The 15,095-nt window shown below is 56.8% G+C and overlaps 1 protein-coding gene across 22 annotated transcripts in view; it reads right to left on the bottom strand.

Annotated features, from left to right (window-relative positions):
• RTEL1 (regulator of telomere elongation helicase 1) overlaps positions 1–15,095 on the bottom strand; it is a 29,832-nt gene that overhangs the window by 14,166 nt on the left and 571 nt on the right. For 21 of the 22 annotated variants that reach the window (XR_008998058.1, XR_008998057.1, XR_008998056.1 and 18 more), the window contains exons 2-12: positions 14,470–14,577; positions 13,256–13,451; positions 12,890–12,983; positions 12,155–12,236; positions 11,906–11,966; positions 10,336–10,411; positions 9,669–9,753; positions 7,547–7,612; positions 6,670–6,823; positions 367–405; positions 223–301 (exon numbers count right to left, since the gene is read on the bottom strand). Coding sequence is in view for 19 of the 22 variants with exons in the window: in XM_057503188.1 (XP_057359171.1) it covers positions 223–301; positions 367–405; positions 6,670–6,823; positions 7,547–7,612; positions 9,669–9,753; positions 10,336–10,411; positions 11,906–11,966; positions 12,155–12,236; positions 12,890–12,983; positions 13,256–13,451; positions 14,470–14,571 (1,034 nt within the window). In the remaining 3 variants the exon portion in view is untranslated. Of the gene's footprint in view, positions 1–222; positions 302–366; positions 406–6,669; positions 6,824–7,546; positions 7,638–9,668; positions 9,754–10,335; positions 10,412–11,905; positions 11,967–12,154; positions 12,237–12,889; positions 12,984–13,255; positions 13,452–14,469; positions 14,578–15,095 lie in introns of those variants that run through there. The other variant, XM_057503187.1, reaches the window with a different exon arrangement.

Genomic DNA, 15,095 nt, shown 5'->3' with positions numbered 1-15,095 from the left:
GCCAGAGGAATGGGAGACAGGGCAAGCAGGGGCCTCCACGCACGGGGCCGGGAACTGTGCACCAGGGACAGCGCTCTCCATGACCAAACGAGAGGCCCCCACAGCGGGCCAGACCTCGCTCGCTGGGAGCTGGCCGTAGCCACTGGCATCAGGCAGGTACAACGCTGCGGGGACCGAGCCCCCAGTACGTTTTGTCCCCAGCTCCCACTCCCCACCCCTCACCTGCCAGGCTTGGTGACGCCACTCTTGTCTCCAGGCAGCTCGACAGCGTCGATGGCCCCCTCCAGGCGCAGCAGGATCACTGCGGGCAAGCAGCTGTCAGGGGCCGGCCCCTGTCTAGCCGCCAGCCGGAGGGGCAGCACTTACTCTTCAGCTTTGCGATGTCTTCCAGCTCCATGTTCAGCCCTGGGCAGAAGAAAGCACAGGGGTGCAGGTCAGCATTGTTCTGACTCTACGGACCACATCCTAAGAGCCAGCATCCCTGCTGTGGGGAGGACACAGGTCTGAGAAGAGGCTCTGAAGTCTCTGCAGCCCAAGCTTGAACCAGAAGCAGTGGCACAAGCGCAGGGGGTATGTACATGTGAGTACGAGCCCTGTCCACTGTCCACCTGAGACCCAGGCCACAACCACCCAGCCATGAAGGCACCCAGGGCCCGCATCCCCCATTCCAGGGAACCAAGGCCTCTTGCAGATGGTGCTGATTCCAGACTGGGTGGGAAGCATGGTTGAGCAGGGAATACCCTGACTGTCAACTACTGGGGCCACATCCAAAGGGTGCCTGGGCCCACCGGCAGCTGAAGACGGACCCGTGACTCCTTAGGAATGATGAGCCTCCCCTCACACTCAACCGTCAACTGTGTTCACCTGCACAGACTCACTGGTGACATTAAAACCCACTCTTCTCCCCTGGTGACAAGGGACCAATAATAAGTTGGGAATAAATGCCAACTCCCAAATCTGAAAATTTGGAAAAATAAAGGGGAAAAAAAATAAAGCATTTGTCCTGCCTTTCCTATAAAAACGGTATTAGGAAATAACAGAAGAGATGAGGTGAAAAGTGCCCTTAAAGAATTACTCCTCCTAGTAATAAATTAAACAACGGACTTAACATATCACCATCTGGCAATCCCCCGAAAATTAACAGATCTAGGCATTGAGTATGACACTTCCATCATAGCAGGGCAGGAGACAGCCACTGCACACCTCCCAGTGAGGAAACACACCACCTCACACCGCACACAGGGGCAGCAGGGTCTGACCATTGACACACCAGGTAAGGCCTCAGGAGAAACCAACCTCTGGCCTCCAGACTGAGAGGGGGTCAAGTACTGTGCACGCCAAGCAGCGTCCACAGTGACCCGCGGCTTGACTTCCTAGCAGCTGCCTGTCTCCAAAGTGGTCGCCCTGATATAAAAGGTCCCCAGGCTCCAGGGCCTCAGCAGCACCTGTCATGGTCCCACTGTAGTATGACAGCCGTCCTGTGAGGTATAAAGCGGCATCTCACTGTGGCTTTGGCTGCATCCCCCTGATGATGAAGGATGTGTTTTCATGTGCATTTTAGCCATTTGGATACTTTCTTTGAATAAATGTCTATTTGTAGCTTTTGTTGTTTGCCACATTTTTGTTGAGTTCTAAGAGTTTCTTACCTATTTTAGATACAAAGCCCTTGTGAGATATATGATGGGCAGCAAGTAACTCCCAACCTGCGGGCTGTCTTTTGGCTTCCTGACAGTGCCCGAGCACAGGTATGAGTCTACCGACGCCTGATCTGTGTGCTCTGTGCCGCTGCTGGCACTCCCGAGAAATCACTGCCTCATGCTGGCCACGGCAAGCAGCCCCTGGGGAGATCACCCCCCCACGGGGGGCCCTGCTGACTCCCAGGAGGACAGTGTGGGAAGGAGGGGGGAGGGGATCGTGGAGGGCCCAGACAAGGACGACCTGGGCCAGGCGGTCAAGGTCAGCGCCAGCACTCCATCATCAGGCTGAGGGGATAGCGCGGATGCAGGACAGCGCTTCCTCCCCAAGCCCTGGTAAATCCATAGGGAAAACACCAGACACACCCCAGGCCAGGGACATTCTTCAACATACTGACCAAGCCTCCTCCAGACCATCACGGTTAACAAAACCAAGTCAGGCCTGAGAAACTCACAGCCGAGCAGGCTAAGGAAAGGAGGAGCCTCAGATGTCTCCTGGCAGGGAGCAGGGACGTCAGGTGCGAGCAGAGGGAGTGACCCCCATCACACCATCTGGGTGGTGCCACCAAAGGAATAGGTGGTGCTTGAGCAACTGAGATGTTCCCCATCACCCCTGAGAGAAAAGCAAATCAGAATTACACAAAGATCTCTTTTTCATCTATTAAACTGGCAAAAATCAGAAAGCCTGATGTCACATTCTGTTGGCGAGGCCATCAGGACACAGACACAGCGCCCACTGCTGTCAGGACTGGGAGCCCGTCGCCCTGCTGCCTGTGAAGAAGTCTGCGATACCTAAGGGCGCAGCAAACGTCGGGCGTTTCCCACTTAGCCACCGCCTGCTTCAAGGAATTTACCCTGAGAAACACCTTGAGCAAGACAAAGGGACATGTGCACTAGGCTACTCGCCACAGCAGTTTGTAACTGCAAAACACTGGGAGCAACCTGAATGCCATACGAACAGTCAGGCAGATATGCAAAGTCCACAGGAGAGAGCCGGGCGCTGGAGAGGGAAGGGAAGTCTCAGCAAAGTGAGGCATTTACAGGAAACACAAGCGAGTAAAACCAGCAAGATGCAAACAAGATCCATTCCACACTGGATCCATAAAAAAATAACAATGTGATCCTTTGTGCAAGACAGAAGGGAAAAAAAATATGCCCATATCTACTTCTTTTAGGAGGAAGAAAAAGCAAAAAAGGATAAACCAGAAACTAACAAGACACTTCCCTTGAGTATACGACGACTGGCCTCTGGAACCACGCTAATGCTTCAAATGCTCAAAATAAATAAATAAATAAAATCAACAAAGGAGAAAAATGGAATAAAATACGAAATATAAACAGAAACAAATGAGCCAAAAATGACTAATGTAACCCCAGTAGAGGGGGAGGAAACGACCCCAGAAACTCATGAATGAGGCACTTCCACAATGGGCTCCCAGAATGACAATGAGAGGGTGTGAACCGACACTCGGCTGTGGCGAGCAGACTTCATCCACTGCGGACAGGTGAGCCGTCCTGAAACAACTGCTTGGGTGTTTCCTGGGGAGAAGGAAACTGGCTTCCTCACCTCCAACAGGAGGCACAGACACGGGCAGGAAGAGCCGAGAGGCCGCGCCGGCAGCACCAGGGCCGTGCGACGGGCTCCCACCGGCACACATGTGAGCGTGGACGCTCCCACTGCTGTGAAAACTAAGACACCTTCCATACGGGAGAACCCAATTGAGACACGGAGGGCAGGGTGAGGGCATCTGTCATTGTGCAAACATTACCGGAATCACTGACTCAGGGAAGAATCATTAACAGGTGCACGAGCTACAAATGGAAAAGTGGTAACTCACAACAGAAAAACCTGGCCATTTCCACACAACCGGTGACCAACGTCCATGTCACCAGCAATGTGAGACTTCTGCGGTATTCTTGCCAAAAATGCATGAAATGTATGGCATCATGAAGACACAACAGACAGGCCCAGATTTGACACAGCTAACCTTTCTCTTCAAAATGCCCAGGCTGGGAAAGACAAGAGCACAGAGAGCCAGCTCCCAGCCAGGTGCTTCACCTGGCTCTTGCTGGAAAATTCCAACAGGGTCTGTCACCTAGACAAGAGCATAGTATCAGCGCTTGATTTCCACACTGGATCACTGCCCACAGTCGCACGAGGACGACTCTGTCACTGGGAAATACACCGAGACAGGAGAGGGGTGGCCCACTGCAACTGCTCTGAAGGACCCAGAAACAGAAGCCACCTGTCTGCAGGCGGGAGGCTGCCCGGATGGGACAGAAAGTCAGCTGTTGTGGGGAGGGGGTGTGAGGAAAGAAAAGCAGGGGTTCCTTATACTAGCAAATTCTAAGTTTGAAATTATTTCATAATTAAGTCATAAAAAAACAGTAAAACAACATTTCAGAAAAAGATACAAGACATGAAACAACAATATAAACCAGGTTTTCAAACACTCAGAAATGAAGTGACAGACCTCAAAAAGAATCATAAGGAGAACTACTTCAGGGGTGGAGATGAAGTCGAGGCACAGCGGCATCTTTAGAGAAGGGAAGGTGCGGGGCGTGCGAGCCCAGGGGGAACAGACATAGGATCTGGGACGCGACAAGAGCGGCCTCGGTGGGGAGGGGAGGGGTGGCGGGGAGACACCGCGCGTGCCCGAGGAAGGGGACAGAAGCACAGGACACTGCGTGAGGTGGTGCAGACGACACCCCGATGGAGCTCTGAGCCCTGGGCCGCGAGGCGTTGCTCTACCCACAGCCTCGACGCAGGAAAGCCAGCAGCAAAGGCACTTAGCAACACGATTCCTGGGCTTCACAGAGAAAAATTCTAAACATGTGACCTTTAAAATAAAATACATTTAGAAATAACAAAGTTTAAGAGACACACATGGCTATCAACCAGATAATCTGCTTCTAGATGGCTTTCTGGGGAAGAGACAGGACGTCAGTGCTGGACGCAGCATGGAGGCAAACATTCTGACCACAGGGAAATGGCTGAACAAATGGCAGCTCACCCACAAGAGATGCTCGCCCAGCAGAGCACAGCGGGCAGGCCCTGCCAGGACAGGCGAGCCCCCGGGGCCGGTGGTGTGGCAGGTATGGCTACAGGCCTAGAGCCTGAGACCATCCGGGAGCGCTGCAGGCTAAGCCCATTCTCATGATGCTACTACCGATGATGACAACATGCTATTTGCCTTTTCCCCTCTTGCACAATTTTGCAGAGGCTACGTGCACTAGGCTGACCATGGCCCCCGAACACGCTCGTGTCCTAACCCCGCCTTGTCACCTGCTGAGGCAAAAGGGACCCGGAGCTGGGAGATGACCCCGGACGGTCCGGCTGGCCCCGGATGAATCCCAGGGTCCTTGCAGGAGGGAGGCAGAGGGCAGAGGCAGAGAAGGTGTGGCCCCAGGAGCAGGCCGCGGAGGACGGGGCTCCGAGCCTCACAGTGCGGCGCCTCCAGAGGCCAGGGAAGGTGGGGAGTGGACTCTCCGGGGAGCCTCCAGAGGAGGGCGGCCCTGCTGACCGATTTGGCACTTCTGGGAACCGGAAGAAGGCTGTATGGCTTTCAGCCCCAGGTCCGCGACTTGTCACAGCGGCGGCAGGACACCAGGCCAGGACATGATGTGATCATCACATCACAGCAAAAGCAGAAACAGCTGTGAGATCCAACTACCTTTTACTAAGCCAGATGTTAAAGAGATTTGTGAAACAGCAAAACAACACTACTTTTCTAGTTTTAAAAACAGTTATTATTCAAGAAAATGTTAATGTTAGTATGTTACAGATTGGATGGTGTCCTCCAAAAAGACATATTCAAGTCCTAACTCCGGAGCTCTGTGACTAGGACCTTCCTGGAAACAGTCTTTGATCAAGTTAAGGTGAGGCCACAGTGGACTGGGTGGGCCCGACGCAGTGATGGTGTCCTTGTGAGAAGAGGGGATTTGGACACAGACACACAGGGGAGCAGCCCTGTGAAGACAGAGCAGAGCCTGTCTGCAGGCCCAGAACACCAGCAGCAGGGAGAGGCCTGGAGCAGATGGACCTCCCTCAGGAGAGCGGGCCTGTCCACCCCTGGACTCCAGACGCTGACCCAGAACTGTGGGAGGACAAGGGTCTGTTGCTGTGAGCCCTGCAATTTGTGGCACTTCGTTAGAGCAGCCCTGGAAGATACTATAACCTATAATGCTATTATTTAAGTAAGTAAGCAAATCCTTTAAAACTCCGGTGTTCATTTCTAACACAGAAGTTACCAATCGATTTACTCACACAAACTACGGTCAGTAAGTGTTAAGAACATAAAGGGTCCTGAAGCCGTGTTTGAGAACTTCTGTTCAAAACCAACAAATGCCATTCCTGTGCCGGAGCAGGCCTCACCCCCAGAGGCTGGAGAGCCCCCATCACAAGGGTAGAGCGCCCTTGCCGAGAAGGGCCCGGAGCCGGCCAGGCCTCCGGTGCCTGCTCACGCGTGTGATCACGAAGGGGAGGAAGCCAGGGGTTCACACCCGCACCCCATGTTCAAGGTATCATCTGGAGACTTGAACACCTGCCGCAGCTGAACAGAGGAAACGCCCCACTAACAAAGGCAGGAGAGTATCTGACGACCCCGTGTTCACCAGCCCGCATACAACCTGCTGGCCACCGCGAAGGGAAAGCAGCAGGAAGGGATCCGCAGGAAGAGGTGCCTATACATGCAGTGCTCACAGGTCATTAGAAATGACCCTTTCAGGCCAAGGCACTTGGTTTTCACTTTTACACAGGAGGGGGAAGGGCTGTACCCGCCGAGAAGGGATGATAAGGTCTTCAGAAGGATGCCAGAATGGTCAAGCAGTACCCACCCGCCTGGGCTGTAAGGCCCCGAGGAGCCTCTTAAAGAGCTGACACTGCCCCCAGATGCCGACTTGAAGAGGGGCCCTGGGCAGATTCTGGCCTGCAGGGTCTTGGTCTCCCTCTTTGGTTCCTGACCTGGAGGCTCACCTGCGTTGGTGGGGTCCATGCTGCAGTCCAAGCGGAGCTCACCCTGCTGCGCCAGCCTCGTCTGCTCCTCCAAAACCTGGTCTATGACAGCCAATCCAGATGCCACGTCGTGGGGGGTCAGGTCAAACGACGCCGCCTCCTCGCACATCTTCTCCTGAGCCCAAGCACACGGGTTAGGTGGGGCAGGCAGGACTCTGAGCTGGTGCAGAAGCAAAGGAAGGGGAGAGCCCCCAACCTGGCCTGGTCCGTGGTCTCCGGGGGCCAGACCACAAATGGTCCACATCTGTCTGTGGGGCCCACACCAGTGTTTTGAATGGTTTCACCTGAGCTGCCAACGTTGTACAACTGGAAAATTCCCCACTAAGATCCAGATTTCTGGTTTCTCTCCAAAGACCGATCTGGCCCACTGGGCCCACAGTCCCTCACGGCAACAATTGCCTGGAACCAAGTGGGGGCTGAAGCAGAGCACAACTGCCCCGGGAAGCCGGGCGCTGAGTGCAGCAAGGCAGCCCCAAGGGCCCCCCTCAGGGCCAGTCAGGGCTGGCCGGGGCAAGGCAAGGCCTTACACCCGGGAGCGGACAGGGCGCGGAGGGAGGGAGGCGCCGGGACGTGGCCCTTAGGCCCTGCCTGGGCATGGTCACCAGCAGCTGAGCATCAGGCCGAGTGGCCACTGGGGACAGAGGACAGAGGGAATGAACTAAAAGTGGGAGGGCCCTGGGGGTCCTGGGTGGAAAAAGGCCCACGTGGCGCCATCTACCCAGGTTTACCGGCTCCTGACAGCCAGGATGCAGGGATCTGGACAGAAAGGTCTGCCCAAAACTCAGCGGGGAGGTGGGCAGGAGGGAGGGGGCTTCGGGAAGGCCACCTGGACACTCACCACATTGTGAGCTTCATCGAAGATCACAACGGTCCCCTTCAGGTCGATGCTGTGTGCCCGGCGACTCTTGAGCAGGGGGAAAAGAGGGGCGCTGGAGCCAGCGGGGCGGCCCAGAGGGTGGGTGCCACCACCTGACTGCAGACTCGCAGAAGGCCCCTGTGCCCACAGCTGCCTGCCACTGCCCACCCAGCACCAGGCTGACATCGTGACTCACAGCAGGGCAGCTCCACAGCCACAGAACCGACGAGGAGGGCCCATCAGCACCGGCTGCCCGGTGCACCAGCAGGCACCAAGGTATGGGGGGGGTGTCTGCTTAGTCCTCCCCTACTTCTCTGGGGGTTTGGTTTCACAGACTCAAGGGCCTGTTTTAAGTGTGTAGGTGGGTTTGGACAGAAGTGAGCACTACTGTGAGTGGCACCGCCCAGAGCAGGAGGCAAGAAGCCCCTGCAGCATGACCCCAGGCTGCTTTCTGTGAGCTGAGGTCAGGTCTGCCTTTTCTAGGCTGTGCTGGAAACGGAGCCGGGCAGCAGGTGCTCCTTTGGGTCAATGTGTTCTGAGACCACGTGTCTTGCTGCCGGCCGTGGCAGGCCACCCCTTCTCGCTGCTTGTAGCACTGTGCAGGGCCCTCTACCTGTGGGAGTACAGCCCTGGGACCTGCCATGAACGCTCTGGGATGGGCTGCCTCCGCAGGCACTCCAGAGGGCTGCGTGCCTTGCGCCCACAGCAAGAGCTGAGCCTGCCAGCACTGCATGCCCTCACCCCACACGGGTTGCTCTATTTAGCCTGAGCCCTTAGTGGGAATGCAGTGCCATCCGTGGTTTGATCCTGCATCTCCTCACAACTAGCGATGCTGGACATTCTCTTCCTGACTGACCAGGATGCCCGCCCACCTTTCCAGTGAAGTGTCTGCTCAGACCTTCCCGGCAGTTAGCAGGGAGTTACTGAGAGATAAGAGCTCTGCCACACTCTGGGCACAGGGCTTCTGAAGACAAATACCAGGAGTACTTCACCCCTTTCCATGACCGGCCTTTCAATTTTCTTAATTTTCCTGATACTATCAAACAGCCAAAGCTTTAAACGGGGAAGGCCGATTTATTTATTTATTTTTCTTTACGGCTAGTGCCTTGTGAGTCTGAAGTAAAAGGTCCTGACTGCCCCCATGTTTTCTCTTAGGAGGTTTAGGATTCTAGCTTTTACACATGTGAAGTAATGGCCAAGATCCATTCTTTTCCAAATAGATATCTGGTATTCCAGCACCACTTTTTTGAAAAAAAAACAAGAACAAAAAACCTTTTGTTTCCCCAGTGAATGCCTAGGCAAGTCTATCAAAGACTGAGTGCAGGTCAGCTTTGGACGCTCTGCTCTGTGTGTGACACCGGCCTGCACCACCTGTCCTTGCTCCTGCGCTCAGCCCTAAGTCTCCAAGTCAGGAAGAGTAAGCCTCCAACTCTGCCCTTCTCGGTCAAGGCTGCCTTGCTCTCTTAGGCCTTTTGCCCATCCCAGTAAGTTTTAGCATCAGCCTGCCCCATGACTGTCCTGCCTGGGGCCCGGGCCCTGGGCGGCCTGGCTGAAAGCCCTGCCCTTCAAGAATCACGTAAACCCGTCAGCAGCCCCCAAGTGCTGGGGCGCCCACTGTGTGCTACAGCCCTGCTTTCCCCTGCATGCCCATTGCCCTGCAGAGGCCTACTGACCAGCACTGCCTCCTCACCCCACACCTACTGCCCCTGGCCCCTGTGCTCACTTCTTTTCAGTCTACACTGTGCCCTGGCACGTGCCCGCTGCATGACCATCACATGAAGTACAAGTCGTTGCACACGTGGTGTGACACCCCGTTAGAACATGAAGGCACACAAAGTTGCAAGTCTGTGCGCATCATGAGGGAGGAGCATGAGGGCAGGACGGTGCCCCCCAGGAAGCTGAGGCACAGCACGAGGGCAGGAAAGCTGCAGCCGGGGTCTCCTCGTACTGCAGCTGGCCTGCTCCCACCTGAGCCCTGATCTGCTGTGATGAGCAAAGGGCTAATCCCAGGCCCTTAACTGGCACAGGCTCCTATGGCCCCGCATGAGCCCAGGGACACCCCCTTGGCACCAGAAATCATCAGTGGCATGGGCTGAGACCTCACCTTGGCATCCAGCAAGTAGTTGTACGGCATAAAGATAATGTCGGCCTGCTGCCTCAGGTTCCGAGAGAGGTAGTAGGGGCACAGCCTGGAGCAGACAGGGGCCTGTGAGCACCGGGAGGATGCCCCAAGCCTGACTGGACACTGCATCTTGACGGGCACATGGCAGGAAGGCACCCGCATGCCGCATGGGGGCTTGGGTGGGGCAGCGGGCGGGCTCTTTGCCCTGTCGTCCACACCACCAGTTTCAACCACTTGAGCACATCACCCACTTAAAAACCTACAAAAACAACTCCAACCCATTCCTGAGTGGACCACTGAGGAAATCAGAAACAGAACACTCAGCCCTTCCTTGTGACAACCTGAAGCCCTGAAGCTCCAGGGTCAAGGCCACACCCGCCAGCTGGCAGCGGCAGAGCTCACTGCACACTGGAGGAGCAGGCAGGGTCCCACTGGCAGCTGAAGATCAGACTGGCCACCAGGGTGGGCTGAGGACTGGGGTGGGGGGTCCGTCCCCACTTTACATCCCCCAGTTGCTTTGTTTTCTCACACTGAACAACTGTGTTTCATGACTTAAAAAGGGAAAAGGGAGAAACAGATGTACCCCCACAGATGGCAGAACCTGGCCCTGGAGGGAAGTGGCCAGCTGGGGCCCCAGGGGGCGGCTCACTTGTGCCTGTTCCCACTCTTGACCAGATCCTCGATATCCAGGATGGGGGTACCCAGCTCCTGTTCCAGGCTCTTCTCTGGGGACACAAGCAGGAGGAAACACATGCCTGTGGGTCCAGTGAGCACCCCTGGGCCCCAGGGCACACCTGGGAGAGCTCCTGTGCAGCTGGCAGTGGGTGTGGCCACATGGAGACCCTCCCCAGGGAAGGGCTCGGCCACCCAGCCGCCTGGGGACGCACCAGAGAATCCTTGCCCTGCGGGTCTCAGGGCCTCCTGGGAGGGCCTGTGACTGGAGTGAGCTGAGGGAGCCCTGCTCTGCACCCCAGAAGGGGGCTGCCGGCTGGGGCCTGATTATCGATAGGAGACAGGAACCAGGACAGGACAGGGGACCCTTTGGCTGCCATCCTCAAGGCTCTGTCTTCCAGGCATCTGTCCTATGACTCGCCTTCAGCCTGGCCACGGGTCCTTCCTCCACTTCCCCACTGCGCCTGTGCCCACGGGAGCATCCCTCTGCAGGAATCCTGGGTCGTGCCTGCCAGTACCAGTGCAGGGGGTGCAGACCTGATGCAGCCAGACAGCCGCCAGGCCCTTTCTCGGAAGGAAGCCCACCACAGAGCCGCCACTCCTTGCTGGTTGCATGTCCCGGGGCAGAAAGGGACTCAGGAAAGGACACGGGCCCCCCAGCTGGGACCCGAAGAATCGCCAGGGAGCTGCTTTGACACAGAAACACAGGCCCAGGCCCTGGTAGGCAAACCAAGGGTCTCTTCTAACATGCGCTGCAGGGATTCAGGACAGCCACACGTGGAAATACACCGAGTCCACACCCCATGAGGCAGGTGCCAGGCCCAGCCTTAAATGCAGAGGCCAGATCAGGCAGGCCCTCAGCAGGGACACAACTCAAAATGCCCTCAGGGACAGAAGAGAGAGGAGAACAGCAAGCCCCTAGGCAGCACCATAGCAACAGACCAAATCCACACTCTGCAGCAGCCACCTTGGGAGGGGGTCAGGGGGCAGAGTCAGGAGGCCAGGGACAAGCTTAGAACCCAGGCTGATGCCCCCAACCAGACCCCCTCCCCGGGCTGACCCCCTCCCTGGGCTGACGCCCACAAAGCTGTGGTAACAGGTGAAATGCTGTCTGTCCAGAAGGTCACCAGACCCAACACCCAGGGAATTTAGTGGGCTGGTCCCTTAGGCACCCTGCCTGCAGGCACCCAAATTCCAAGAAAGAAGCAGGTGCTCAGCATGAAACACACTGTTTGCACACAGCTTAGTACCAGGGAGCCCCCCACAGGCAGTGGGAACCCCAGGGATCCAAGTGACCAGGTGCCAGCAGCCTTCCTGTGACACCTGTCAGCCCACGGCAGCTCTTCTGAGTATAATACAACCCAGGATCCTGTCAGGAGACAGTGCTTGCCTCCCACCCCGCCCCACCAACAGGCTGCGCTGGAGCCCAAGGGGCACAGCAGCAAGTGGTGGACCACCCAGCTCAGCCCAAAGGGGCTGCCACACACCCCCCGGCCGCCCTGCTCTATGCTGACAGGCGGGAGCAGCTCCCACAAGCCCTCTCTTACCTTCTGTGTTATTGTAGAAATGACAGGAGCGACTTGCCACCTTTTTTCGGCACAAGTGGATCTGGGAGAGAAAAGATAAGGTCCCAGCTGGCTCGACAGCCGAGAAAGGGTGCAGCCCAGGCAAGCCAGTGCACGTGCCACCGGCCGTGCTGCCCCCAGCCCACCCCCCGCCCCAGCTCTTTACCCACTATAGCCCAGGCGGCACCAAGCCAGCAGAACTACAGTGCAGGAGGTGCCCCAGGAGCCCACCTGCATGTGGTTCCTCTCCTGCTTCTTCACCTCAGGGTCGATACACAGCTGCTCCCGGGAACCCAGCACACACACCCTGGGGCTGGCGGGAGAGAGAGGCACAGGGCCCAGGGTTCAGAGGACAGCTCACAGTGCTGTGTGGCAGCATGAGGGGACACTGCCTCATGAGGGGACACTGTCCGAGTGGGGACACTCGGGAGCACCTGGAACCTGGGCAAGCAGGCGGCCAAAGGGAGTGACCATGGCCACACTGTGCCCTGGGTTGGGAGGGACTACCTCTGCTGTGTCGCTGACCGCTCTGAACCGTGGCCTGGGTGAGCAACGAGACAGGCAGGGCAAACAGCATCGAGGAGGGACGTGCGAGCTTCCACCTCGGCCCCACTGGCTCTGTGGCCCCTCACACAGGAGATGGGAAGGGCACCCGGACTCCTGCAGCCCTGCCGGCTCCAACCAGGGCGGTCTCCATCTCCCTTCATGTGTCCAGCTGCACTGACCCACACCCACAGCTGGCACTATAGCACCTGCACAGGGCTCGGCGTGAACCCAAGGCCAGCACAGAAACTCAATGCTGTTTTCTCAGATAGTGGGCATCGGAGACAGCCCAGCCCTCATCACAGCCGGGTGCGCCTGAGCACGGCATGCCCTCAGGGAGGGTCCAGGCACAACATCACCAGTAACCCTGCCGAGGCCACCCCCCCACAACCCTGAGGCAGGGTTGGGAGCGACCTGACCCACCGGTAGGAGGTGTTCCGAAGCTCGCTGATGACTTGCGTGAGCTGTGAGTGGGTCCTGGAGGCATAAATGATCTTTGGGATATCCATGTAGCAAGCTGCCCAGGAACAAGGAAGCAGAACAGGTCACAACCCCATGAGACAGTGTCTGGGGCGCTCCGCCAACTCAGCCACGTGGACAGCTCAGCTGCAGGTACCTGATCCTCATCACCAGCAACGGGTTGAAAGGGTACCTCCAGTGTCCTACTGTGGCAGTAGGCTTTGGCCCCAGGCTTAGAGCCAGCAAGGTAAGAGAGGGCCTGGCAGCTGCAATGCTCCCTGCTCAGCTTCAAGACCCGTCTGCCTGCACAGGAGCTGACGGGAGCCTCACCTGTGCCATCCCCATCTGAAGCAGCATTCCCCCAGGAGGACGAGGCGCCATCAGGGAACAGTGCCCCTTGTGCCCTCTCAGCAATCTTTTGGGCAGAGATGGCATCACGAAGGTGCTCCCGCCAGGCCAGTGTGGTGCAGAGGAGGCAAAGGGTCTTCCCCGTGCCCGTGGGGCTCTCCAGGACGCCGTTCACTTTCTGAATGGAGTCAAGAACAGGGCCATGGGGACACAGGGTGAGGCTCTGGAAGCACACAGCCCACCTGAGACCACCCAGGCAGCTAGTGGGACAGTTCTGCTCAGGCAGAGCCCACCTAGGAGGTGGCAAAGGCCTAAGAGATTGTGGGTAATTCCACAGGACACACGTCCAAGCTCAAACCAAAAGCCATGGATTAATTCAGCAGGGCATTACACAAACACAATTTGCAGAGCATTACACAAAATGCAATAGTATTTTTCAACTTAATATAAACAGCAAAATGACTAATTAGGCGCGAAGTTTCAAAATAGGAGATTATCCTGCAATTCTGGATCCAGGTGTTTGCACTCTCTGAACAGCACTGATGGTCTACCAGCCTCTCGGGGGCGGGCGGGGGGGCCCCAGTGGGAAACCTGGAGACGAACAAAGGCAAAGCTGCACCCGCCCCACCTCTGCTCCCAGGATGGGCCCAGGCTCCTCGCCACAGGACTCTGTGCCCCCGACAGCAGCCATGAGCCCAGATGCAGAGTTAGCCACTGGGCCAGGGGCTTCAGCAGGGTACGAGAGCATGCTCTCTTATACCAGGGCCCCAGCAGAGAGCAACCTGTGCCCCCTACACCCTCCTACACCAGCCTAGGCTCCAAAATGAGGCTAGACATGGCTGTCCCTCTATGAGGAAACACTTCTACAGATCTTCAAATCGTAGGAGGCTGCTCCTTGTCACATGGCCTCGGCTTAAATGTCACCTCCTCAGAGAGGCTCCCAAGGTGTTCCCAAGCCTATCAGCTCAGGTCTTGTAGCCGTTGGCACCATTTACATTTTTTCCCCATTCGTTTATCGTCTCTCTTACTACACCTAGAACAGTACCCTATTTGTGACTAAGTCCCACGTCAAAAAGGTATCTTTCAACCAGGAGGACCTGATCATAGTGAGTCGCAAGGTGAAGTACATCAGTCCTGGGCTGAAGCCCCACATGTTGACCCAGCCCAGGTACAGACCCCTTGGTCAGCAGCTTTACCTTCTGCAGACACTCCAGGACTTTGGCCATGTAGTCCTCTTGGCATCTGTATGGCTGGAAAGGGAAGTCCACTGTCACACCGTTCAGGGTTATCTTGGGCATCTTGGCCTGTTCTCGGAGGACACAAGGGTTTGCTGAAATGCAGGGTGTGGGAGTCTGTGGCACAAAACCCGCTCTGAACATCTCAGGGTCTCAGCTACTCCAGGTAAGTGACGCCAGCCCATGTTGCTGGGACATGACACTGCTCTCCACCGGAGCACCTACAACACAGAGATGGGGACAACAAGACTGTGGCCAACCTTTCTGCAGGGCCAGGCCCCTTCACCAGTTATCTGGAGCAGCCCATCCCGTGGACAAGGTCCCAAGGCAAGCCTGTGACAAGGAGCTGGGGAGGTGAAGAAACTACGCATAAGCCCTGCCTTGCTGTCCTGCCCCACAACTCCAACCTGCTCGGGGAGAGGCCAGCGGGCTAACAGAGGTAAGGAGAGGTGGACCGGGTCGCCATGCTCTGCCTACAACAATTCACTCACTTCCACCAGAGTGTGAGAGGCTAGACCCCAGCAGCACCCATCCCTGGGCTCGGCTGCCCCGACCTTCGGCCCCTCCCTACCCTCGGCTCCCCGGGC

The sequence above is a fragment of the Manis pentadactyla genome, chromosome 5 (genome assembly GCF_030020395.1).
Source record: "Manis pentadactyla isolate mManPen7 chromosome 5, mManPen7.hap1, whole genome shotgun sequence".
Taxonomy (NCBI): domain Eukaryota; kingdom Metazoa; phylum Chordata; class Mammalia; order Pholidota; family Manidae; genus Manis; species Manis pentadactyla.
This window is presented reverse-complemented; position numbering and strand designations above follow the sequence as displayed.